We start from the raw sequence: 26,427 nt of genomic DNA, 5'->3' as shown, positions 1-26,427 counted from the left end.
CCTGACTGTTCCAGCATGCCTGAATGCAAAGAGTGCTCAGCAGAGTCAGAGCTGTAGAAGCACACACAAGAGGGTTTAACTAAAAATTGAGTTGACACAATACAGTCTGTGCATACTTGCAACGACACCTCTGGTAGGCTGCATTCATACATGTATGATCACTAAATTCTACTCTACCCACAAAGAAATTAATACAGTCCATCTTCCAGTTTAAGATGACGTAAACTAGAAGCCATACCATTAAAGACGTAGGGGGGAAAGAATCTAGCAATGACTTAAAGATAAATCACATCCTTTTCAAGTCCCAAATAAATAAGCAACCTTATGCTAAGCCATCAACTTAACTGTTTACTGGTAGGCATTTTCTATATTGGGAAATAATACCATATTTGCATAAGCTTTAGCAAGTACCCACTCTGCAGAACTCCCTATCACAGCAGCTTTCTTACGTAAATAATTATCAGGAATGAAACTTCAAAAGTGACCCACCACAGTAACAGTCAAGAATGTCTTCCGCAACCCAAGACAAGCACTTTATTCTGCTGTGTTACAGCAATGCTTGTTTAATGAACAGATCATGACTTTAACCCTTCTGACAAAGCAGTTGTATAAATCCAAAAATAGTTAGAGCCTGAAGAGTTTGTGTCTATCTAGACCAACCACAAAGTTAGTTTGAATACAGTAGTTTAAAATGAGCAGTGAGAAACAAGGGGAAAGCATCTGGCTCTTTCCTTAACTACATTAACTAATTCTTCCCCTTCCACATCCCCCAGTTTCATTCCTCTTCCAATAGGCCAACTTTTTACTTTCTCCTTGGAGACCACAGACATTAAGTCTTACATCACCCAGATAAGCAATATACACTACTGAACAAGACGTAAAGCTCTAAGCAGTTGAGTACAGGGAAGAGGGAAAGGCTAAAAGGAAGACCCTTACCTTCCACATGCTTCAGCAATGCCCTGCAGCTGTTACCATGAGCAGATATAAGGATCATTTTGCCACTTTTCAGTTCTGGCACTATCTTTTCATTCCAATAGGGAAGGAGTCTATCAAGCACATCTTTTAGACTTTCAGCCTTTGGGAGATTATCCTGAGAGACATCACTGCACTTATACCGGCGATCATTGTATATCTCTTCATAGTAAGGATGAGATTCAGTTATGGGAGGTGGGGTTACATCGTAGCTTCTCCTCCATATTTTCACTTGCTCCTCCCCATGATTCAGAGCCATTTCTGCTCTGTTGAGACCAATCAGTGCACCATAGTGACGTTCATTCAGTCGCCAGGAACTCTGAATGGGGACCCACTCTTGGCCCATCTCTTCCAGGATAAGCCATGCAGTCTGGATGGAACGGCTAAGTACAGAGGTGAAGACGAGGTCAAACTCAAAACCCAGAGCTTTAAGGTGTTTGCCACAGTTCTGAGCTTCCTTTATCCCATCACTGCTCAGCTTCTGGTCCACCCAGCTGCAGAAGCGATTTTCCTTGTTCCAGGCTCCTTCCCCATGTCTTAAGAGAACAAGCCTGTACTTAGCCATTTTGGTTGCAGCTTAGCACAGATGACAACTGGTCTGGCATCTAATAATGATGCATCTGGAAAGAGATATGAAACAGATACATCAAACATCCCACAGATAATGCATTACAAGTAGTAATATAGCAGCAAAGAGTAGACAACTATCAGAATCAAAACAATCAAAGAAACAAGTGTCTGCTGAGTATGTTTTTACCTTTGAGGTTTCCTGGCTTTGAATTCCTTCCCACCCTCATGTGGGAGGAAAAGCACCATCCTCCAGCCAGCTTGTTGCAACTAGCCCACTCAACCAATTGATTAGTAGCAGATTTGTACAAGCTGTTCCAGCCTACAGATTTCCCTCAAGTGCTTACACAGAGCCTCACTCAACATCAGAGGCTCCCAACCAGAGAAGCAGGTCTCACTCTCACTGGTGAACTTAGAGGTGAGACACAGAGCCCAAGCTCGTAAGAGCTGCCTAGACTCACACTGGCTCCGAGGGAATGCAAGCACAGATAGCAACTGTGCTCCTCAGCCAGAGCAATTGGAGAGGACCACAGAATTGGAACTGCCAATACACAGAACCTTATTAGCTTTCCTCAAAGGAGATGTCACCATACTCATGCTCTGCATAACTTGTTTCCTCACATCCCCATCCCATCCTGCTAATTATGCCAGTCTCTGCTTGATTTTTCTCCAGGCCACCTCCTCCATCATTCCTCCACACTCAAGTGCCACAACACAGCTACTCTGGGATGCAATGCACAACTAGTGAGTCCTCATTTCACTGAATCCAGAAGCAATCTCACAGATTATTCTACCACCCTCCTGACTTTCAAGTATATTTTTCCCTCATGTCTACGAATTACAATACCAGGTTCTCAGGCACCAGGATTAATGTTTTTACTTTTGCAGTGGGCACAAATGGCATATTTTCTGTCCTCATTAAATAACAGACAGCTATACATTCATAAGGTCAAACAGCACCTTTCTCTGCTCCTGTTGACTAAGCAGCAACACCTCTGGATTGTCTTCAATGGGAGACGGATTTTGACCACTCACCCAAGCTTTTGCTATGTGGCCAAGGATCTTCTAGCAGACTGTGTGGTGCCCGAAAGGTCCATCTAACACAGCACTGCAACTCTGAAAGCCCCACCTGATCACTCTGACCTGAGATGTCACAGACTAGATAGCAATGGACAGAGCAGGGGAAAAAAAAATAAAAAGACAACTCTCTGCACTGGGAGGACTGCTGTATACTCAAATGAACATTAAGTGCTCTCAAAACCATGGACAGTGGGAGACTGAGGTCTGATTTCTGCACACTCAACTTTGGACTAGATTTCTATAAGACATGCTTATGGGAGGTCCCATCATCTCAAATCAGTTGGAGCTGCTTCAATCACACTCCAACTCTCCAAGTGTCTCAAATTCAGGCCCACTGCGACCCTGTATTAGGTTAGTAGGATGGGTTAGGCCCATGCACTCTGGGTGTTGGGAAGCACCCAGCACACTGTCAGCATTCATTTTTACCAGACTTTCAAAAAGTGTATAGAAAAGCTAAATTCATTAACAGCCTCAGTAATTTGCTCTTGACTGTAACAGCAGCTTAGTTCTCCTTTACTCCCACAGAAGACAGTCTACGTCACACAAGGACACTATGCAACACCTCCCCAGCTCTAACTTCTGACTACTGGTACAGCTCAGGATCAAAAAGCCTTTGAGAACTGACAGCTTTTTACAGAATATCAGGAGGTATTGTCTAACACACAATAGACAGTTAGTAAATACAAGGGAAAGTCTTCTGTGATTTCATGCAAAGGAGGCCTGAATTTTGTGTATGACAAGGAGCATCTCAGACAAAATCCCTTGCATGTTCCACTTTTTCCACTCACAATCATCAGTTGCACATTAATCAAAGAAATTAACTATTGTTAGGATTCAGGTCTCATGTCACATCAGATACAATACTAAACTACACCCTTTAAGGTACCAGGTTTATAACAAAAAGGAGTATCAGATAGATCACTCTGGCATTAGATGGAAATGCTTTCTCCAACACCCCATAGACATGATTAAAAATTGCAGTGTGTTCACAGCATGAACTACTACAGAAAACATAGCCCCATAAAAAGCGCTCTCTCTCTGCAGATACCTCACTGTTGAGTTTAATTGATTATGTAATCTGTTCCTGTGGATAATACAATTACAAAACCAAATTAAGATCCAATACAAAAAAAACCAAGACCCAACAATAGAGAAGATGCACCTGTTCACCCATGTTCTTAGTTGGGTACTTTTGGCCAAAACCAATAAAAACTCAATTAATATAACAAAAAAAAAAAGGCTCATACAAAGACCTAAGATCATCTGGGGACCATAAATTCCAGTTCAGTTATACAAAAGATTAGGCAGAATGACCATTCTCAAACAAAGTTAGAAGAGACTAGCAGTCACAGGGTTGTTTAAATATCAGTCCACTTACAGAAGTATTTAAGCTAGAAAGCCTTAGAGCAACACATGGAAATAATCCTACTCACCTTTCCTAGGGCAAAGGAACAACCTACACAAATCCCAGCACGAGACTCAAGAGCTGCTTTATACAGAGGCCACCACACACTCTTGGCTAGTTACCTGCAAGAAGAGAATAAACACCAAGTACTCACACAGAAAGAAACCACAAGTGCAAATGGTTATGCCAACCATCATTTGCTCTCAGAGCTGTAAGAAAATAGAGCATACACCCCTCATATGGGCTGGGAAAGCTACCAATTTCCTTCTCCTCAAAAAGATGCAAATGCACAGCTCCTGCATTTCCAACAAGGGAAAGTTTCTGGTCTCCCAGATGCCCCAGGATATCATTTGCTGCCCAAGACCTGTTTAGACTGCAATTACCATAGCTCTAGTGCACAGAAATCTACCAAAACCTCTGGGACACGACAGAGGATACAGACAGCAGACCTGGACCCATCATAAAACAGAACCAATACAGAGCCCAGCACAGTAGAACAGAGCAAGGTACTCAGGATAACATCTTACAGCAGCAGAGCTTTTTGCCAAGCACCATTTTAAGGTCTAACTGCCAGTGGTGGTCATTTCCAGAACTCCTCGCTCCAACCACCACAAGCTCACCTGCTCAGCCCTTTATAAAGCGTCCCTGCGCGGTGCACCTATGTCTCTTAGCTTTCCCAAAGAAGGGAGAGGCTTACCCAGGAGCAGGGCAGCAACTCCCATACACACACACACACACAGAGGAGGCTGCCCGGGAGCGGCAGCCGCGCCCAGCAACTCTCTCACGCACACGAGGAGCCTCACAGCTACTGCCCCCTCAGGAAGCCCCTACCTGCCCCGGGCCCCAACACCACCATCCTTCCTCTCAAGGAGCCGGCTCCGGGGCTCGACACCCGCCAAGGCAGCCCGCCGGCACCCCCCGCCTCAGGGAGTCTCCCCCGGGCCCCGACAACCCCTCTCCGTAGGGCCCGCCCGGAGCGCCGCACAACCCCTCCGAAGGAGCACCCCCAGCCGCCCCGGCGCCCCCCCGCCGCAGGGAGCCCCCCCGCGCCCAGGGCCCCTCCCCCCACGCTCGTCCGCCGGCTTCAGAGACTTAACAGACTAAATCCGCGCTGCCTCACAGGGACCACTGCAGCGGGTCGCGGCCCGCCCCCGACGCCACAGCAAACGCCACCCGCCTCGCCTCGCCGCGCCGCCACTGCCCCGGCAGAGGGCTGGACCCCGCCTCTTAATGAGGCCTCGGCGTCCCCGCGCCCGCGAAGCTTGGGGTAGCCTGATTGGCTGGCCCAGAGGATGAGCACCGCCCCCAGCCAATGAGGCCGAAACTGTGGGCGGTGACGCGAGAGAGCGGCGTGATGCCTACGGGCACGCCAGGAACCGAGCCCGAGCCCGAGCCCAGCCGGCCGGGCCCCCCCGTGCCCCCGCGGGCCGCAGCTCTGCGCGGGGCTCGGTGTCCAGCGGAGCCTGCGGGGATGCTGGTGTCGTCCCCCTCCGCGAAAATCCCGTCCTCCAAGAGCGGGTCGTTTTTTCTGCGAGGGACCACAGCGGAGATGTTGGTTCCCGCCGTGGTTCTGGACACGCAAACGCAGGCGGCGTTGGCGTGGGCGATGCTTACCGCTTTGTCGGCGCCACCAAAACGGAGAAATGGGGTCACGCCAGCCTGTGCGGAACGCGACCGGAGGCAGCCAAGCCTCTGGCTTCGCCCGACCCCCCTCCCGGTCCGGCTAACTCCGCATCAGCAGCAGACGGGGTCTGCCCCGCCAGCGCCGGGGCTGCCCCGGGCCTCCCTCCGCGCCCGGCGCATCCCCAGCGCCTCTCCCGCCGCCCGGGCTGGGCGTTGCGACAGCAGTCGGGAGAGGGGGCGCCGGCCGCTCGTTTGCCGCGTCAGGGAAGAGGCGAAGGAAGGAGCTGGGCTGCCCGCAGCCGCCGGATCCTTCCCGCTCCCCTGCCCGGAGCCTCCCCCGTAGGAAGGAAGGAGCGTAGCGCCAGTGCCCTGGGCTGCCACCCCGCTCCCCCGCGCTCGCTCCCAGCAGGGCACGGGGTCAGTCAGATGGGGTTTTTCCCAGGCAGGGCTGACTTTTTCTTCTGGCTTTAGGACCTTTTGGTTTTGGCGAGAAGCAAGGGTCCAAAATCTCATTACTCATAATTAAATCAGCAGAAAAAAAATAGACCTGAGTCTTCCTGGCGATCATGCTAGCTACCCTCATACCCACAGGCTGCAATTCCAATTCAAAGTAATCAAAACCAAGTGGACAGAACAGCTCTGGCTAGAAATGGAGAGAAGTGGTGTGGGAAGGTGGTGTCCTTTACTGCTTCTATTGCCGTAAGTCTGCTTTTATTTTTAAAAAGAAGCAGAGCACATCTTTTATACATAATCAGATTCACATTTCCTTCTCTAAATGCTTACCCTTGAACAGCCACAAGGTAAAGTTTAAAGGGCCACAAACAATGTATACCAAATGTGCTCTATTACCCTCTCTACAAGGGAGAGAGAGAGGTGCTCTTCCATTTTTAGTAGGCGAAAATGATAGTGCATGGAAATGAAAGATGGGGGATTCAGATTCTGATAGGAAAAAGCAACACAAGGAAATTTAAGAAAATGCAGAGCAGAGGTGTTAAAATAATGTCTCTAAAGTGCTGTGAGGAGAAAGGGTGTTTTGTTTTGCACTTACAGGGATTAGATCCTAACCTGTCAGTGGGAAAGAGGGACCAGCCAGATGAAACACTGCTTCACTAGGCTCTCAGCACGGCACGGCACTAAGTGTGCTAAGTGGTAAGAGTGGCCAGGCCATTGGCAAGCAGCATCCTGTGTCTCTTCGGTTGTTACTGCACTGACTTTGTTCCTCACTTATTTGGGAAGCTCTGGAAAGCACGCTGCATCTCAGAATATTTTCAATGCTTTTCCTGATAAAAAGAGCTATGCCTGACCTCAGTACAGAATCACAATAAAATCTGCTGCTTCTGCAGAATATTTCCGCTGGATGTGACTTGCAGTTACAGTTACACATATAATCCTTTTCATCTCACCCACTAACTTTAATGTTAACAATTACCTTTCGTCTCTATCAACTTTGTCTAAGCCAGAACCTACAGTATAAAGCCAGCCCAGCCTACATAATCAAAGTAGTACTTAAGTTCACTCTACCAGAAGAGTTTGATTTGCCACCCATCAGCTCAAACTGGTAAAGAGAAACGCTCCCACATGACACTGCATGATCACAGACCTGCAGTCACCCTGCCTCCAGTCAGACCAAACCCGTCTCCTCTTGTATGAACATCCTAGTGGTACAGCTCTGAATATGGGTGCATCACAGGCAAACTGGTTGATTGACTTTGTGAGGAAAAGAACCAAAGGTCCTAGAGATAGAAAGAAAAATATCTATTCTTGAGTATCAGCACTATGTATTGTATTAATTGTATTCAATCTTTAAGAATACAACTAACAGAAAGAACCATTATATGCCAATATGCAGTCATAACTACAAGTGAATAGACAGCAACCCGTGTCACAGGCCAGGACCTCCAGGGCCATTAAATACAGATTTCTCATCTCCATTAGTCTTTGAACAAGACCATTTCATTAGCATGGCAAAAACAGCCTAATGACTTTGATTCACATTTCAGACTACACGTAACGGAAGAGTTGAAGCCGTATCACTGTGCATGACTTCTTGCAGACAGCCACACTCATTTGGCAGCTATTATCTCTCAGACCAGCTGGGCTGTGTTTTTCAGGGTCTCTGCTCTGGAGCCCTTCCAGGCTGTAGCGTTTAGCTGGAATGTTTATGGCAGATGCAGTTCAGGAAACTCCATTCCTAAACGCATAAACTTCCGCTGGGGCCCCAGTGCAACTGCACCGTACTGAAGAAAGGCCTGGAGCCGAGCAAGGCAGAAACAGAAGAAAACAGAACTGGAAGGAAGAAAGGCTGATTAATGAGTGATGAAAATTGTGGCAAACAGGAGCGTTCTTCACTGGTTATGCCCTTGGTACTTTTTCATAGAATAGTTACTTTGTTCAAAGCTAGATCAAGTATTTGCCAGAGAGCACTGCAGACATACCCATTCTAATTTCCAGAAGACCCCAAGCTCTTTGTTTAGAACTATTTGATATATGATCTGTCTTCATGAATAATTTCATCTTCAAAAGAAACTTCTGTAATCAAATCCTCACACTTAATAACTCTGAAACCTTCTCTCTAAAACTTCCTCCTGGGTGTTTTTCTACTGCATGAATTTATGCCTTCCCTCCTAGACTCTCCCTACTCCTTTCCACCTGTGGTTGCTGCCAGCAGCATGCCTGTTCTCTCTGCCACCCAGATGTGTGCCCAATGAATCCTCACCGGTTTTTTTTGGAGGTGGGCACATTCAGGCCGTTTTCAATACTTGACAGTTTTTCCTCTACAAAAGTCCTAGATCCTGTCTTTTCTCTGTCTGTTATCCATGCTATTATTGTCTCACATTTCTCTGCAACTTTTCTGATGGTCCACTTTCATTTGAGGCCAAATTTGTATTGAGTGCAACACACTATGCAGAGAGATAAACACATCCTTATTTCCCTAAGAGGACTCAGAACTGTTATATCATAAAATCACTCTGGCGACGTCCGTCTCCCTGCCCACCACCCCCCAATACACTGGTTATCTCTTCTCTTGTAAACTAAACGCAAGCTTTATTTCTTGCAAGAAATCAACTGCAATGTGGACAGGGGCCTGGGAAGCCCACACTGCGTATTAACCTTCCTGTTAGCAGGACAGTGCTACCCAGGAGGGATACCTTTCCTTGTAACACCACAGCCATCTTACCCATCCATACCTTCAGTCTCCTTACCTATTCTTTTTACACCTCTGCTTACTCAGTTTTTCCGGTTTAAAAGACCACTTTATTCACTTCTTTTTCAATCAGCTTCATTTTTTCCATCCCAGGAAGACTGCAAGTCCACAAGATATCAATGTCACTTTTTCACCCAAGCCTAGTCTCTAAACCCACTTGTTTAGCTGAATCCCAAGCAAATTTAGGTGTATTCATGGACCGGAAGCTGTTTTCCTTGCTCCTGTGACCACAGCCACAGCTCATGTGAAGTGCTGCACAGTTCTGTTGGCCTGAAGTCCTTCGTATGTCTCTATACACCAGACCTTGGTCTATAATACAAGGAAAATAAAGCCTTCTCCATCAGAGCTCAGAGAGCACGTAGCAGGCAAGGATGTGCCAGTCTTACTTCTGTCTTTTTGTTAGAGCCACTCACCGCGTCTTGCATTAACCAGACAAGTGGTTCTCAACATTTTCTTGGCTCAAGCATACCTATGCGTGGGTAATTTTTCATGACACACCTACCCCTATTAGCCAATATATCACACCACCACATCTTAAACCAAGCCTATTATTACCTAAAACTTGGGGGTACACCTGACAAGAGCAGTGAGGCGTACCTTGCACACCAGTTAGTCACCCAATTACAATTTAAGCTCCTCAGCAAAGGGTCTTTTTCACCTTTTGTTTTACTAGTGCCTAATACAATGCTGCTTTCGTATGTAAATACAGTGGGGCTTTCATCCTGTTTGGGTATGGAGGCAATATATAACTTTACGCACCTGAGTGGATTCTCTTTATGTCAAAACCAGAAGCAAAAGTCCATGTGGAGGGCAAATAAGGTACTCTACTTTTTTTTTTTACTCTAACTCCATTGCTTGGGGGGAAAATCTGTTCAAAAAAAAAAGCAAAGTGAGTATGTAAGCACTTAAACTAACCCCGCATTTGTCACCAGAATCATAGCTTTAGTCTTTAAGTAAATGCAGAAGTTTTTCTGAATCATTAAGTACCAAATAAATGACTGAGAAAGAGGAAGAAAATACATAAAAGCCTTAATTATATGCAAAACAGATGGAGAGAAGCTGCTATGTGAGGCATCATATTCCAAACCCAAAGTGGGAACTGAATTTCTCATGTAATCTCTATGGCTAGGTACTGATTTCTGTCTGTTCATCTGAAATCTTAACTCAAAAAATTATTTTATTTCTGCATATCCCAAGCTGAAAACATACACATGGGAAAAACCTCACATTCTCTATGCCCTCAAAACCATTACATGGACATCTTCAAATAAACACCTTACCACAACAGGTGCCTAGATGCTACAGAAAAGTGTGTGGAACACAATTTTCTGAAGGAGCCCTCATGGATACAGTTCTAGCCCACAAAAACAGCTCTAAAAGAAGTTGTACAGGGTGCCAATGGCTGGGAAAACAAAATTATTTCTCACAACCAAAAGTTTTCCCATTTCTAGAGCAAGAAACACAATTAGAAGATCTACAAGGTTGACTTTTAAATTTTGTGTGTTTGGAGTGGTTTACATTGCAGGTTTTGGGTTGGGGCATTTCACTGTTTTCAAGTCATAATACTATACAAATTAACTTATTGTAGCGGTATCAAAAGCAAAGAAAATCCTGTGATGAATCTGCCTTTTTTTTCCCCGTGATAAACAAAGTGCTGCAGACATCAGACGTCAGTAAGAAACTGTCTGGGAAGAGATAATTTTAAAGGGCCTCTGAAAAAAAGAAAGCAGCAGGGTGCTGTCTAGTCAAGGCATGATAAGCTAGTTAGAAAACAGACTGGATAGTGCTGATACTAGAGCATGGTAACAGCACATAAGAATCTGGGCAAATATAACCAAAAGGGTAAAATGGGAACTCCAACATCATTGCAGAGAACAGGGAGAACAAACAGATACGAGACATATTCAGGTTTGCTTGTACTAAAGTCTTTCTTTAAAAATTAATGGTTCCCCTCAAAAAAGCTGCTCTAAAGTTTTTTACTTCCATGTTACAATGAACCTTGGGTTAACTAAGAACTTGATGATGTGTGTGTGCAGAGCTATCTCTGTATTTATTATGTTTGTTTTCTCACAAACACTCCACAAATCACAAAGACTTGCCTTGTGCTTCTTACATTTCTTTCCATAGTATGTGGCTCTCTTGCAGCATACCAGTTTACAAAACAAGTCTGACTGATGTTTAGTTTGATTTTGAATGGAGCACAAAAATGAGTTTCCTATATAAAAAATCTGTCCTATGTGTCATGATTAGATGATATAAAGAGAAGGACTGAGTCACAGCATTCTACTTTACTGTAACTTCTCAGAATTCAGTGGGGTTGCTCCTGACTTTAAAAAGTAACAAAATCAGACCTTTCTTTTACAGGATTGTTTCCCAGGAAACTTTAGGAGTTCAGTTGCTAAATAAATAGCTTTGTATCACAAGTTAATTCATGCTTTCCCCCCCATTTCTTTAATGAAAAAGGAGCATGAGTGGAAAGGCAGCCAGAACTAATAAATCATGCATGGATGGAGAGCCAGGATATCCAACTTCCCAGAATTTTTCAAGTCTAATTTTCATCTCATACCTGTTTGGCTCACATGGAAATCTATTCATTTAAATCATTTCGTGGCTGTTTTCCACTGTTTTTTTAATTCAAAGTTAGTCTATTCCTCTCTATTGCCATCAGATCTAGCTGTCCACAGAAGAGCCTGAAAAAAATATTTTGCCTGTAATTCAGCATCTCCTTTTTATATTACAAAAAAGACACTTTTCTGCTTCCCAGAGACATGAGGCACTATCCAACATTTAGCATTTTGAATAGGTCAAGTACTTGTTTAAACATTCAGTACTGCTGTCATTATTCTTCCCTGTGGAAGTCTGCGTCTGCAATATACCAAATAAGTAACTGAGCCAAGATAAATTCAATGGATCTGTGAGAACAAAACCTGGACAGTATGGTCCTGCCCTTCTTAAGAAGGTATTTGCAGAAGTAGCATATATCTGGTAACAAAGTATGTATATTTTTCTTTTTTTTTTTTTTTTTTTGGGGGGGTGTTATAATACCTCTAGAAAGATACCATGAAATGAGGCCCATGCTATCTGACCAAGGTCTCTTGCCCTTCTAAAGATATAGGTGCTCACAAACTTTAGACATGAAGAAGCCACTTTATCTGGTCTTCTGGGTTACATCTAGTTTACAGCGGCAGCTGGGAGCACACACAAGCCAAATTAATTTTCCTGGCTTCTGCAGGAGCCCACACCTGGCCACCATCTTCTCCCAGCCCTTCGGGTTACAGACATGTTCTGGTTACAGGACAAGCGAGAGTCCCCAGACAAGATAATAGCTGGAAGCATCCTGCCAGAACAATTTGCAGCTCATGGCCTCCTCCCTGCATGCCCTGAATGACTTCTGGAAATGACAGATGCTGAGAGTGCAGAAGCCCATCTGACCAACCCTACAGCAAACCTGGAGCACACAGCGAAATAACTGTGCAGATCCATGGATTAGTGAAGGACAATAAGCCAAACTTTTGTGGGAATCACTGGACCTTCCACATCCCCACTAAATGTTCATATTGCCCACGGGTCCTGCCACGTGACAGAGAAAGACCACGAGGTTCTCCTCTCATATTGACAAAACCTGAGTAACTCAGTCAGCTAAAATAATCTGGCTCCCCTGTTGTGTACGAGTTCAGGTCATAAAGCAATTTCTATTCAGCTCTAATTGCACAGATTCCACAGTGGTATTTTTCATGTTGTTCCTAATCAGGATGAACTGTTTTTCAAACATAAAGAAAATATTTTCAACACTTTTGTGTTTCACCAATGGAAAACATATCCCTTCCTCCACTCTTAAGGCATTTGAAGCACCCCTTTTCTTGTCAAAACTAGACACGGCTGATTGCTGAAACTTGAAATGGAGCATGAAAATATTTTTCCACGAGGACAAGAGCCTCCACTTGGCAAGAAAAATAGCAGCCTGTTCTCAAAAGTGATGAGCTTTGGAAAACCTACAGTCTGCATATATGAGAGAGGAAAATCTCATTCCTGTGATAACCATGCCTACCAACAGAGCTGGACAGGAATGTAGGTCTGGGATGGGCAAATTTTCCATTTGTAGATGAGTTGGGTTTGGAGGCTGGCCATGGTGTCCTTCCTATTTAACTTAAGTTGTTTATCCCCTCATTACAAAGCCCATTCTTCCACAGAAACAACTTAGAAGGTATGGTCTTTGTTGATGCTTTGGTACCTGCTCTTTTCACAGGGCTTGACCTATAGAAAATCAAGCAAAGTATTTGCCAGTCCCACATTAATAAACGTCTCCAGTCTATGATCAGAAGCTTTCTTTTTACAAGTTCGAGAAAAGACACAAAAGACACTGACATGCTTCTGCTTCCACAGCAACCAGTCCTGGCCTGTGCAAGGAAGTTGCAGTTTAATTAAACCAGTTCAAAAACTGATGCTGTTAAATTAATGCTAAGTCTGTGGGAGGATGTTATTTTGCTGAAGAGTGTTTTCTACTGTTTTAACTGAAGTGGTAAGGAATGGATTTAAGCTAAATCAATATACAACATACTTCAACTGATATGTGTCCAAAAAAGGCATTTGCATCAACATAATGAAACAGCACAAGATTTTCATGTAGACAAGACTCAGAAGAAAATGTAACCATATTATACTTTGGGAATATGATGAACATGCCTTGTTTTGCCCTTGTCTGCTGTCAACACCTCCTCCACTGCCTCCAGGGGTCTGCTCCCCACTGCCTGACAGTTTTATTAACTATCTCTTCCTGTCTTATTTATCCTCAGGTACCCATTTGTTGGCAAGTTCTCTTTATCACCAAACCACCCCATTTGATGTAGCTCTCAAAACTGTGGCTTCCTGCAGTTCTGCTAAGTTAAAAGGTTCCTCTTCAGGGTAGTTTCAAGCTGATGTTCCACAGACTTTCCCCTATTTCCTCTATTTGTAACAGCAATAGTTACTACAGCTTCAGAGCCAGACTGGCTGGGGTTTCCTCAGAAACCAAAGTATTTAGCTTCAGGCTTCTTGTGTGTCCAATGCTGTGGAAATGTCAGAATGTGACTACTCCTTCTGGGAAATCCATCTCCCGCCCCAGGGTGACACACAGTGACTGAGCAAAAGTATAAAGTCCATAAACCATTTTTAGCAGCTCTGCTTTCTTAGCCTGGCGTGATATCCCAGCGCCTGTTCAGTCAGCTTGAGCCTACTGGTTTACACTACAGAGTGGGGAAAGTGCTTGGGAAAAGGTCAGTTCTTACTCTTCTTGCTGTTCTTGGTTCCCTCCCCCAGATGCCAGCACGCTCAGGCCAAGGCTGGGATGCAGATCCTGAGGAATCTCGTCTCCCTCACTGTGCCCGAGCCACCACCATGGCTGCATCGTGAGCTGCAGGGGGGGAACAGAGGGGATCTCTGGTGAGGAAGCACTGGAAACTGTACAGTGTTGAAATCATGACATCCAGACATTCTGAGGACATTAGGGCCAATATACAAAACAGGTTAGACAGAGTTTGGTATTAGACCAGCTGAACAAAGAGAGAGAAATGTCTGCACTGTTGGCAGACACTTTAACAAAAGGCTTGCTCCAATGCTGTTGAATCAATAGCAAATCTCCCAACGGAAGTAGCCTCTGGCCGCAAATGTGTAGTTAACAACCCAACTCTGTACAGTGCATACTGCTTCCTACGAGCTGTAGACAGCCCACAATCCCCACTGATTGCTGCAGTCAAAAACAAGCTGGAGGTGCTGAGCTCATTAGAGTGCTACCGGTCGTAGTAAATCCAACCATTCTAAATTTTAGACAGTCTTTCTCTTTCCCCTGGGATATACAACATGTTGTAAGTAAGTGCCTGGTTAACAGGAGGGAGAAAACAGACTTGATTTCCCCCACACACATAACAATGCTTAAAAGTGCAGGTTTTGGAACATCTTTGAGAGATAGTGGTGAGTTGAGGCAGGAAAAGCAGTCCCGTACATTTCAGTGCAAAAGACAGCAGGGAAAAGGAAATTCTTTTCTGTGCCTTTAATGTAAAGATCAGACAATTCAGAAAGTCAGTATGTTAGTGATAAGTGCTAATTTCCTCTTCAAAACTCAGATTGTATCTTTTGAGCCCCTACCAGAAAATTGTCATGCCTATTTATTTATTACAAATGTAAGCCACTTTCTTTTTTTTTCTTCTTCTTATCCTTTTTAGGAAAAGAGATAGAGGAAGAGAGATTTCCACCTTCTCATTATTACAAAATCTAAGGAATGCAATATGCAATTCAATCTGCTGAGAGATTATTGAAGAAATTCAAAAGCAGCGGTCACATGCAGGTTTAACTCTGCCCCCGTGTGTGCAAACATTAAAATACACCCTCCCACCCATTACCTGGATCCTGTTCTGTTTTTGTGCAAAAGGACGTATTAGTTTATGACATTAATGATACATGACATACACGATGACCAGGTAGCTACAGGACACCTTTTCTCTTCTACACTCACATGTCTCTCTCTGCATTATGAAACTCTCCTTTATGAATGCATTGGCCACTAAAAAACAAGCCATAGAGATATGCCTGTTGCCTGTACAATAAAACAAGGAGAAGGAAAAGTGAAAAGAAAAAACAGGCAACTCTGGAATTGTACCAGCGGGATGGTCCTGTTAAGATCAGGAAAAAATGGGGACTTAATTTTACTTCTCACCTTTGCCACGCATGCCCTGTGTGAACTTCCCTGTTCTCCCCTGTGCCTCACTTCCCAGCCTGTGAAGCGTAGATACCATCACCTTCATGTCTGCGGGTGAAAAGGAACTACTCCTTCCTCTGTAAACTCACACTGAGGTTTCTCTAGCCATCTCATGCAAGGTCACATCAGCACGCAGGGTCACAAGGCTCTGTCAAGGAGAGACCAGCCCAGGCCACCATGGCTGTCGTGGGGACACGCTGCTCCAGCCAAAAGGGCTCAGCCCTTCCTCGGCCCATGGCTCACAGCCCACAACCACACGGCCAGCAGCGAGGCAGCAGCTCCATGACCTGAGAGCAAGAGACCTCTGCCTCATGCCCTGCCCCGGGACTCCTCTTTATTGACTCACTTCAGATTTCAGGACAGCCCCCTGCCTTTACCGATGACAAATCATGGGCCAAAGTGCCACGGAATGAAACAGGCTCTCCATCGGGTAACCGATGCGGTGAACTGCAGCAGGGTGTTGCAACACCCCCGCGTGTATCACAGGCGAGATACGCATGAACAACCCGTGGCACAGGGACAGTGCGCTGCAGGAGCCGAACCCTGCACAAACACAAGCCGGATCGGGGCACAGCTGCCCTCAGCCCTTATCTTTCGATAGGGAACTTCACCGGGAGGAAGGGCCCGCAGGGCGCACCACTGCACGCCCCAGAGGGGTGACCACCTCCACGATTTTTAATTGATTTCAGCTTTCACATTAACCTGTGGGAGCTGAGTCTACAGAGAAAAAGCCGAATATTTGCCAGATATGGGAAGACCCGGAACACCAGTGCCACTTCACCATCTTCCCCCGCCCTGGCCAGCGACCAGTCACTATTAAACCGGCCAGGCAAGAGGTGGCTGCAGTGGGGCTGCCCAGACAGTGCGCAGGGCCATGGCGACCTACATGCAGCTGAGCACCGAGGCAAAGATGTCCCTTGTGGGGCTGGGCACCTGGAAGGTAACAGCTTCAGAGAAGAGCACCAGTATTGCAGAGCTCCCTGGCACAAAACTCAGTTCCCCCTGGTCCAGCTCTGGAGACCTGTCCCGCTGTCTGGGACTCTGCTCCACCTGGCTGTTGGGCTGAACCTGCATGGAAGTGGAGCTCCAGAGAAATGGCTAAAGACTGGCTTCAAGCCTTGGAGCCCATGTTTATGACTGCAAGAAATACTGTTCTTGTAAAGAAAAAAACCCCACAACCTAGGGGAGGGGGGATTGCTTTCAGTAAGGTGGTTTTCCTATTTTTATTTTGCTAGGATACAGGTATTTAACATGTACTGATTTGAGATTCCTAAGATTTATGCATTATTTTTAGTCCTCAGCTGGGAAAGTAACAGCTGCAGTGATGGCTGCCATCGATGCTGGGTACCACCACTTTGATTCTGCCTACATGTACCAAAATGAGAACGAAGTTGGGGAAGGGATCCAGCAGAAAATCAAGGAAGGAGTTGTGAAACGAGAGGACCTTTAATCGTCAGTAAGGTAAGGATCTAATGATCTTCCACCCTGGAGCAGGGGCGGAGGAATGCTTTGCTATAGTATTTTCATAGTAGGAAGCTTAAGTACTGGAGACAAACTTTATGCTGTAGAATAAAGCAATTCATAATATAATTCAAGTCACTCCTGATACAAGCTTACTGCTTCATCCCATTCTGTATGGAGAGGTAGGAAGGATATGCTGTGTCTGCACCCTGCTGTGGTCTGGCACTCTGCTGGGGAGAGCCAGAAGTGCTGAGGGATAGATGGGGAGAGGCCATCTGCAGACCAATTGGTGCAGAAGGGAAGCAGGAAAAGGTAGAGTGGGCCAGGTAGCACCAAGCAAGGTAGAAGCCAGTGATGCAGAGGCCCAAGATCACTTGGTGTCACACAGAGGCAGAATCAACTTGGTAACGGCACCTCACTGACTGCTAAAGCACAGCAGAGGAGAAAAGCCTGGCAGTGGCTGCTGCTAGTTCCAGCAGCCGGGCTCGCAGTCCTGCCAAAGGGGTGCCTCTGCTGTGTGAGGAAGATGAGGTTCTGGGCACCTTGGGACAGTGTAATCTGCTCAGCACATGTCCCAGGGAAGGTGTGGGTGGTGGGTTCTCTTCCTCTTGCTTACTAAGGAAAAGAGGGTATTTAGCTGTATTCTGAAGTTACTTCTTGCCTTGGTAAAGGTTGGTGCCAGCCACTTCTTTGTGGCTTGTCTTATATTTTCTTGGCTTTGCCTGCTAAATTTTTTAAAGGAAATGTACAAATGGTCAAATCTGACAGAAAGCTTTCTTGAGCTAAGCCATCCTCTTCCACACAAGTCTGACCTTGCAATAGGAGTTTTTACTACAGATCTGTCTGATCATGTGTACTGCCACTGCACATACTGCATTCAGTGTCACAGATCAGTCCTGCTCACAGACCAAGCCCCATCTGAAGAGCACTAGGATGGCCTCATTCCACGTCACCTTCCAAAGGAGATAGGTACTCTCCTCTCAAGAACAGGACAGAAGGATTACAGGAGCTTTAACCCAAGAGGTCACAGTGTGCCTTGGCCTTTTGTCTCTAGCTATGGTGCACATTTTATGAAACGTGCTTGCAGCACTACTGCTTCTCCAGTCCAGAAAGACCATGTTTCTGTTGTGCATACCAGCACTGCTCCGGTGCTGCTCATTCAGCTTTCCTCTGGCCACGTGAGCCAGGCTCTTGATCTCTGCCCCTGAGACCGCTGCTGGCACGGCGTCCTCTGCCCTTTTGATACCAGCAAGGCAGACCTAGCACTAAGATCAGGCCTGCCAGCTGCAAGCATAAGCTATGCCATTTTACCTTTCTTTTACAAATCTAAAACATGCTCATCTGAAAATTACCCCTTGCAGGAAGGAGGCCTGCGCTTTGCTGCCTGACAGAAATTCTTTCCTCTGCATGTTACAGAACCACAGAGTGAAAGAAAATGCTTCTGTTTTCCATTTCTCTCTTTAATCACCAAGTACTTAATACAGTCCAGATTGAGCTGACCTTGTGTGTAGGAGCCTTAGTGTCGTTTCACAGACCTTGAATTTCAAAAGATGAGGCTTTTGGATACCAAACTTTTGCAGACTACATGTACTTCAAAGGATTTATGTCAGTTTGTACATATATATACACACCTATACTCCTAGCCTTTCCTTTCTGCTACACCCAGATCAGAATCTCTATTCTACCTAATGCTTTTGAGCCCCTCGACTTCATTTCATTCTCTCAATATTGTTTTAGTTAGCTTTATGTGGACAAAGTTGTCAAGTGAAACTGCATAATACAGTGGCATCTAGAAAATTCCAATAATTCAAACCACTTTGGCCATACTGTCTAGTTACAGGCTGTTCTAATTTTCCTAATATAGCAACTTAAACAGTGAGCCTCCCCATGGGAAATCTGTCAGTGGTACCTTTTTCAGCAGATGTACTCCAGTATAAATGTGTACATTCACAGGACCAAAGTCAATCCTCCATATATACCTTTTTAAAAACAACTAAAGAAGCTATTATTCCTAAACGTGCATAATGGAACAATACATGAAGTGAACTCATGTAAAACTCCAGGATATTGTTCTATGAGTAAATTGCTTCCCTGCATGCATTTTGTGGATCATCACTTCAATGGGTCCAGCAGAACTACCTGTCTTTATTGGGATAGTAGCTGGCAAAAATGCCATGACCCTGCATGAACTAAGAATAAAAAATGACTGAAGAATTAATAGAGTTATGATGAGAATTACTTGATTTTTTTTAATGCACTATTAGCTTTAGCTCCTTAGATTCCTGTTTGGTTCTTCTACATAGCTAGCATCCCAACAGAGATTATTTCAAGCATTCTCTCTCCAACTGACAGGCAGAAGACGAGCTGTTTCCCACAGATGACAAAGGCATGCCTATACCTAGCAACACTGATATTCTACAGACATGGGAGGTAAGTTCAGCCACAGCAGAAAAGTCATGTCCTCTGTCCTCATCAGTCTCTTCCGTGTTTTCATTACCTTCACAGTCACAGAACTGTTGTCTCATGCATGCAAAATTAGTTGGAAGGAACATAAGGCAGTACAAAGTAGCTTTTCATAATACGCATGCTTATTCATTACTTAGTTATTCCTATTCCCTGAGTGCCTTACTTGAGTGCCTGACCCACAGTCAGCTGCACAATCACTTTCAGTGGAGCTGCAGACCAGACTGAGGTTAGAAAAAGTTCTTTGCTTGACCATAACAACTGTACAATTGTCTTCACCACAGCTCTTGTGCCCTTCTTGAATTGCTCAAATACATTTTACAGAAATAAAGACACTTTAGGTTGAGATCTTGCCTACAGTGTGGGGCACTGCCCTCCAGTGCTTGCATAATAGTGGGTTACTGAATGTCATTGTTCTTTTCCTTATGCAACTTGGTGTGAATTTCCACAAACTCAGGGAATGAGAATTTGGGCTTGGGTGAGATGGCACTAATGTACCAGTACCTGCTTTTCCATCAGAGAGCTTTGCAACTCTAAACAGTTATTTTGTGCTGCTCATGACGGGAAACAAGCCACATCAGGAAGAACATCTTCTTCACGACCTGTCTTGCATACCAGATGATGATTTTGCTCCTCTTTGTGTTAGGCCACAGAAAAGCTGGTGGATGCTGGTCTGGTATCTGGTAAAAGCAATTGCTATCTCCAACTTTAACCATGAGCAGATTGAAAGAATCCTGAACAAACCAGGACTGAAATATAAGCCTGCAAATAACCAGGTAAGCTGCAAAGTGACTGCAGGTGAATAGTTTTCAGGGATTATAAAGATCTGATTACAGTTGAATGAGGAGATGGAAAAAGGGAGAACAAAGTAGAATACAGCATGTACTCTCAAATCCCACTCTGAATATTTCTGGGTACACAAGGCACTGGGACACTTCCTTATTTGTCTCACCTTGCTGAAATGCTGTTTACAAATGTTGGAGTATTTCCCTGTGAAACATTATTTCTGGAAGAATAAAGAACACAGAGATGAGCTTTGTGAAACCGCTGCAGAAAAAACTGTATAAGCACTTTGTATAAAAATAGGTGTCTTCAGTACTAAGGATGCTTATTATCATGTAGGCCACTGGCAAATTAAGGCAAAAGGCAGCCTCTACTTGGATTAGAAGATAATCCATGGAGCACAACAGTATTACAACAGTTCTGCCACTATCAGCCTCTGTGCCTTTGTGCTGGCAGATCAAATGTCATCCATACCTCACCCAGAAGCTGATCGAGTACTGTCAATCCAAAGGGATTGCTGTGACAGCATACTGTCCTCTTGGCTCTCCTGACGGACCATGGTAAGATTGCTTTGTAATTCGCAAGGGAGCTGGCTCAGATTATACTTGAAACATTGAGACTACAAGTGGACCATTAATCAGTCATCTAGATTCATATCTCCATTGTTAGGTTGGATCTTTCTATGGAGGTTCCTCACCACTGATCTCCTTCTATCTGTGTAGGGCTAAGCCAGAAAATCCTTGTCTTCTGGATGACCCCAAGATCAAATTGCAGCCAAGCACAACAAAACTCCAGCACAGGTACGTAGGTGCCAGACAGTGGGTACCCCTTCCTGTAACACAGCCATTAAGGAAAACAGATGTGAGGAACAGGTAGAACCTGCATCCATTCCCTATGAACTGTGGCATTCCTCTGATTTTTTTTTCCCCAAGAATGTAGGTTGTTTATTATATGGCCTGCAAGATATGCTACTACTACCTCTTTGGCCCTCAGCCAGAAAAAGATTCCTGACCCATCTTCAGATGTCACTTCCCTTCTCAAGTCCTCTTGCACAGAAGGAAAGCCTTGCATAGACTGCTAAAAGTCCAGGTGGGAAGAAAAGGAATGGACTGTCCCAAAGCTGGATGGGAAAGGAGGCCTTCCATGTGGGCCTCCACCACTTCCCTCTTTGCTCTCCAGGAAGCGCTGCCTAGGCCACAGGAATGGGAATGAGCTGAAATGCAGCTCCGCAGAAGCGGGTGTAGCTTAGGGAAAGCAGCTGTTGGAACAGGCTCTGCTTCCTCCAGAGCAGGAGCCGTCCTCTCTCTGACTCAGTGGTCTGTTCTTGCAGGTTCTCCTTCGCTTCCAGATCCAGAGAAACGTGATTGCAATTCCCAAGTCTGTCACACCGCAGCGCATTGTGGAGAACTTCAAGGTGAGTGATTACGAGTGAGCTGGGTGCTGCCCTTTAGGGATGGCATGCCTTCCCCCCGCATAGCAAACAGCAATCCTTTCTCACCCTTCCCCAGTCCTCCTCAGGCAAGAGGACTGGGCTTTTTCTTTCTTTATGCTTACCTGACTCTACTGAGGGTTAAGTCAGGCCTACCGTTGGAGAGAACAGGTGAACAGGTCTTATATGATGTTTCCTGTTCTGTGGCTTGTGGATGAATCAGCAAGCACAGCTTGTGTGGAGACCACACACAGTAATGTGCCAGAAAAGTCTTATATAGAATAAGCAATGTTCATAAAATAGTTCTTGTGTCTATAAAACAAGTTGTTCCTCTATCTGTTAATTCAGTGGTCCGTCACTGAAAATGGACCCCCCAGTGTGGAGCTGCTCTCTAATCTTGTCTTTCTTCACACTGTTTGATTTTTCAAAGAGGTGATTTCCAGTTGTTTCTCTTGTTAGGTGTTTGACTTTAAATTGACTAAAGAGGAGATGGCAACCATTCTCAGCCTTAAGAGAAACTGGAGGATCTGCGCAATAAGCATGTAATCGACACTGATTGTTTCCTTCCAACTCTTAAATTTTGAATATTCTTTACAAGGAATTTTGTGGCACAGCTACTAGGTAGCATGAAATTCAATTTAATTAAAAATCATGCCAACTCAAATTCCAACTGGTTTGTCCCAAAAATACTTTTTCAGGAGAGGGTTTAGTATTTTCATTTTAAGAACAAAACAAAAAAGTGTAAACAAGCTACATTCTCATTTCGAATTCAGTTTCAAGGAAACTCTCTGTTAACTTGAATTACATTGAAATACAAAAAATGGGTTCTAGACGTTCATTTAATCTTTGTCTGTATTAGAGAAATGAGGACACATATCTCCTCATATTCTTCCTGTAATTACATGATGCACATCTTCCCTTGGTAGCTCCTCCATGCACCCAATACACCTCTATATAACATTTACTTCACCCATGAAAATAACATTCCCTCTTTGATTTCTTTCAGGTCCAAAACTCACAAAGAGTACCCTTTCCATGCAGAATACTGAAGATGCTCGTAACGTGGCCCTCACTAGACCTCTGGTGTCTCATGTGCCTCTGCTCTAACTTGGAGCTGTCTATTTATCTGGTTTTCTTACCATGTCTGCCCTGCACTGCCAGTAAAGACACAGGATGTTTATCCCATGAAATTTATTTGATTTCTTTTTTTGGAAGAAGGAAAGAATATTGCTCTACAGAACAAAATGTGGGATGTAATAATTTTCTGCTTATTAGAAGAAGGGATTACTACTGAATAGCCTGGGCAGAGCTGCTAAGCAGAAAATGGGGAGAGTTTGAACCACCATTCAGTGATTGCCTTCAGTCTTGCATCAGAAGAAACCAGATGCTGACAAACTACAGAAAAAAAACCATGCATCCATAATTCCATCAGAAGTGGCCCATATATTAAATAAAACTATTTTTTAAATGCAAAACCATTATTGGCTGAAAGTCTTCCATTTAGTGTAGGAAAAACCCAAAACCCTCCTGCCCAGGGACGCACAGAGAGGTCGGCTGCAGTCACCTGCATTTTGGGGACACGAACCCTCCCTGGGACAACAAAGCCACTCAGCACTTTCTCCTGCGGGCACCAAGAAGCAGCCAGCCCTCAGAGAAGACCTGTGTTGCCCTTTCCCCGCCGGCCACCAGCCCCCAAGCTCCGGCCACAGCCCCAGCAGTGCCGGGGGGCATTTCAGACACCACACAACCCAGGTCTCTGCCCCCTGGTCAGGGGAGGCTCAGCCCATCAGTGCTGTGTCCAAACTGTCGGCACCTTAGGACCTTCTCTCCAAAATTTCCACTTTCAATTCACAAAGATACAGTCCAAGACCATGTGTTTCCCAACTTCCTAAAGGAAGCAGCCCCTAAAGCCCTCAGTGATCTCCAGGCAGATGTAAGACATCAATCCTGTGAAAAAATACACCATGTTATTGAACCCAGCAAGGGTACAACATTTACTATGGAGTGGGAGCCAAAGATTTAGGGAAGTTATACCACCCTTCACAACCACCCTCTTTCCCTTGGAAAGCTCCTGCTCAAAGACTTGGTCTAACTCACTGCAGAGCCATCATTGTGGGCACAGTCACACAAATCCATCCAGACGCTCCTTGGCTAAGGGCAGCACTTACTGCCCCATCCCACCCACGCCAAAGGGCTCTCCAGCACCCACTTGAAGGGTCTCTCTTCTCATCCCAGGGCACAGACAACAACTTAATGAAAGAAAGGAGACATCAGAGGGGTTAAGCCACATCATCTTGCTGAATCAGGCTTAGGTGTCAGGGATGAGAAGACAGGAGCTGCCTGCTTAGGGCAGGCAAATTGATCTGGATCTGCCACAGAGAGTGAGGGTATGTGCTCATAGTTTCATTTCTGGAGTTTCATTTTAAATACAGAGTTTTGCCAGGTCATCAGATTAATAGCCAAATAGCAGAATTATCAAAGACTAAAGTCTTCAACAAAGCTCTTGAGAAGACAGAGAGATGGTGGTAGGACCCCAGAGTATGCTACTGGCTTGATCTGAACTCAATGGAAGAAAGAGGCCAAGGTCTTAGAATTTGATTACACCTCTGTCCTCCTGTCTGCATTCCTGCCTTAACAAGCATCTGGAAGTTGAACTGATGCACACCATTTAACAAGATAAACATCCTGTTTCAGTATACTTTTTTCCCAAAGGCCCTACCATCACCTGACAACCCCAGCCACACCTTCAGGACAGAGAAACAACTGACAGCTCCCATGTCTTGGCATGATCTGGGGCAAGTCTCACACCAACAGGCACAAACAGCTAAGCAAAATGCAAACCTTCTGCCCAAAATCCTCTGCTAAAAGACTAAGACATCTCTCCTTCAGGAAACCATCGGGGCAAACCAAGCACCCACCTTCACAGGAGAACATGAGTTCGCAGAGGAAGCAACACAAAAATCTCAGAAGAAAATGAGAGGAAGGACACATTGCATTTCTCAGCCATGCCCTCCACCAAGTCTCATTATCTGTCATCACACACCCTACCCAGCTCCTTGCTGCAGGAAAGCAAGGCTTTGAAACCTCTCCCCAAAAAGACACGCTCAGAAGAATGAGAACAAATATTGCTGGGTCTTCTCCTCCTTCTCATAAGAGATCCCATCTTACTGGCCAAACAGCCGGGCTTTGCAAGCTTTCACAGACTCGCAGAGCACAACTCTCTGATGGCACCAGTTCACCTTGGTGCTGCTCCAGTACAAAATCTGACCGATTCTGGCAGTACCTACACCAAGACTTGAAACCCACTCACCATTGATTGTTTCTGAATGTGACACTGCTAACAGTAATAAATTGCCAGCACAGCACCACAAGCTCGAGTGCCTTGGGAATACAAAGGAGAGCAGGGGCAAATTGGCACTTCAGCTGGTCTTTAGACTCACTTGAGAAAATATATTGCAGCCAAGGCAAAATGTGTCATTTTGCATTTTTCACTGACTTCTATGAACAACAAACCAGCCCCCAAGAAGCTGAGCACACTCAGAGCAGATCTATGGAGAAAGAATCCCAAAAAAAGGATGAAAGATAAGCCCTAAGTTGTATAACTGTTATGTGATTCAAATGAAACACCATATCCTGCTGAGGACAGCCGATGGCACTGACACAAAACAGGAGGAAGAGTAAAGAGAAAAACTAATTATCTTGTCTGCCTTCAGTTAAATGAACCAAAAAAAGCCTGGGCATCTGCTGTGGGAGAGGCACCCAGAGAAAAATGCACCATTAGACATACTCCCAACTTATGCTTGTACCTCAATCAATTCTCCAAGTGTAAGCAAGGAGCAAAGCCTCCCAAGCAGCCTAACATACCATTATGGAGTACTTTTAGGATCCTGCTGATAAATAAGGTTTTTTTCACTGCATTGTGACCACCAGCATATTTTGCCTCTCCAAAATCTCAGTCAATTTCTAATGTGAAATTAAAGGACACCTACCATTTATTTCTTCACTTGTATATTTTATTCTGAAATACGGTCTGCACCTCCCTAAAGGCAGAGGGACAATGTGATCATTGTGACATTCACTGAAAACTCACTGCTCTTCTGCAGCTGTGAAAACATACCAAAAAATACTTTCTCACAACACTTAAAATGAAGTGTTTTATACTCATTATTGTCTAAATTACTCATAAGCTCACTTACCCCAAAGTGAAAGCTGTATTTGCCCCATCTGGAGAGGGGAACGGGGTGCTCCCCACTCTCACAAGCCAGCCACACTGAGGTTTCTCTAGCCATCTCGCTTCATCAGCACGCAGGGTCACAAGGCTCTGTCAAGGAGAGACCAGCCCAGGCCACCATGGCTGTCGTGGGGACACGCTGCTCCAGCCAAAAGGGCTCAGCCCTTCCTTGGCCCATGGCTCACAGCCCATGGCTCACAGCCCACAACCACACAGCCAGCAGCGAGGCAGCAGCTCCATGACCTGAGAGCAAGAGACCTCTGCCTCATGCCCTGCCCCGGGACTCCTCTTTATTGACTCACTTCAGATTTCAGGACAGCCCCCTGCCTTTACCGATGACAAATCATGGGCCAAAGTGCCACGGAATGAAACAGGCTCTCCATCGGGTAACCGATGCGGTGAACTGCAGCAGGGTGTTGCAACACCCCCGCGTGTATCACAGGCGAGATACGCATGAACAACCCGTGGCACAGGGACA

At 45.2% G+C, this 26,427-nt stretch overlaps 1 protein-coding gene and 1 pseudogene across 5 annotated transcripts in view; one reads left to right on the top strand and one right to left on the bottom strand.

The window, feature by feature from the left end:
* The window catches only part of BPGM (bisphosphoglycerate mutase), a 39,490-nt gene that overhangs the window by 12,527 nt on the left and 536 nt on the right, over nucleotides 1-26,427 (bottom strand). Inside the window, exons 1-3 of one of the 5 annotated variants that reach the window (XM_072874088.1) lie at nucleotides 9,612-9,698; nucleotides 4,053-4,146; nucleotides 937-1,592 (exon numbers count right to left, since the gene is read on the bottom strand). In XM_072874088.1, coding sequence (XP_072730189.1) covers nucleotides 937-1,537 — 601 coding nt within the window. In that variant the 5' untranslated portion in view covers nucleotides 1,538-1,592; nucleotides 4,053-4,146; nucleotides 9,612-9,698. Of the gene's footprint in view, nucleotides 1-936; nucleotides 1,593-4,052; nucleotides 4,147-5,121; nucleotides 5,241-5,638; nucleotides 5,875-9,611; nucleotides 9,699-26,427 lie in introns of those variants that run through there. The other 4 variants (XM_072874065.1, XM_072874071.1, XM_072874079.1 and 1 more) reach the window with 4 other exon arrangements.
* On the top strand, nucleotides 16,933-22,767 carry LOC140646247 (aldo-keto reductase family 1 member B1-like; annotated as a pseudogene).

Source organism: Ciconia boyciana, chromosome 1 (genome assembly GCF_034638445.1).
Source record: "Ciconia boyciana chromosome 1, ASM3463844v1, whole genome shotgun sequence".
NCBI lineage: Eukaryota > Metazoa > Chordata > Aves > Ciconiiformes > Ciconiidae > Ciconia > Ciconia boyciana.
Note: the sequence above shows the minus strand (reverse complement) of the source record. Positions and strands in the feature narration are given on the sequence as shown.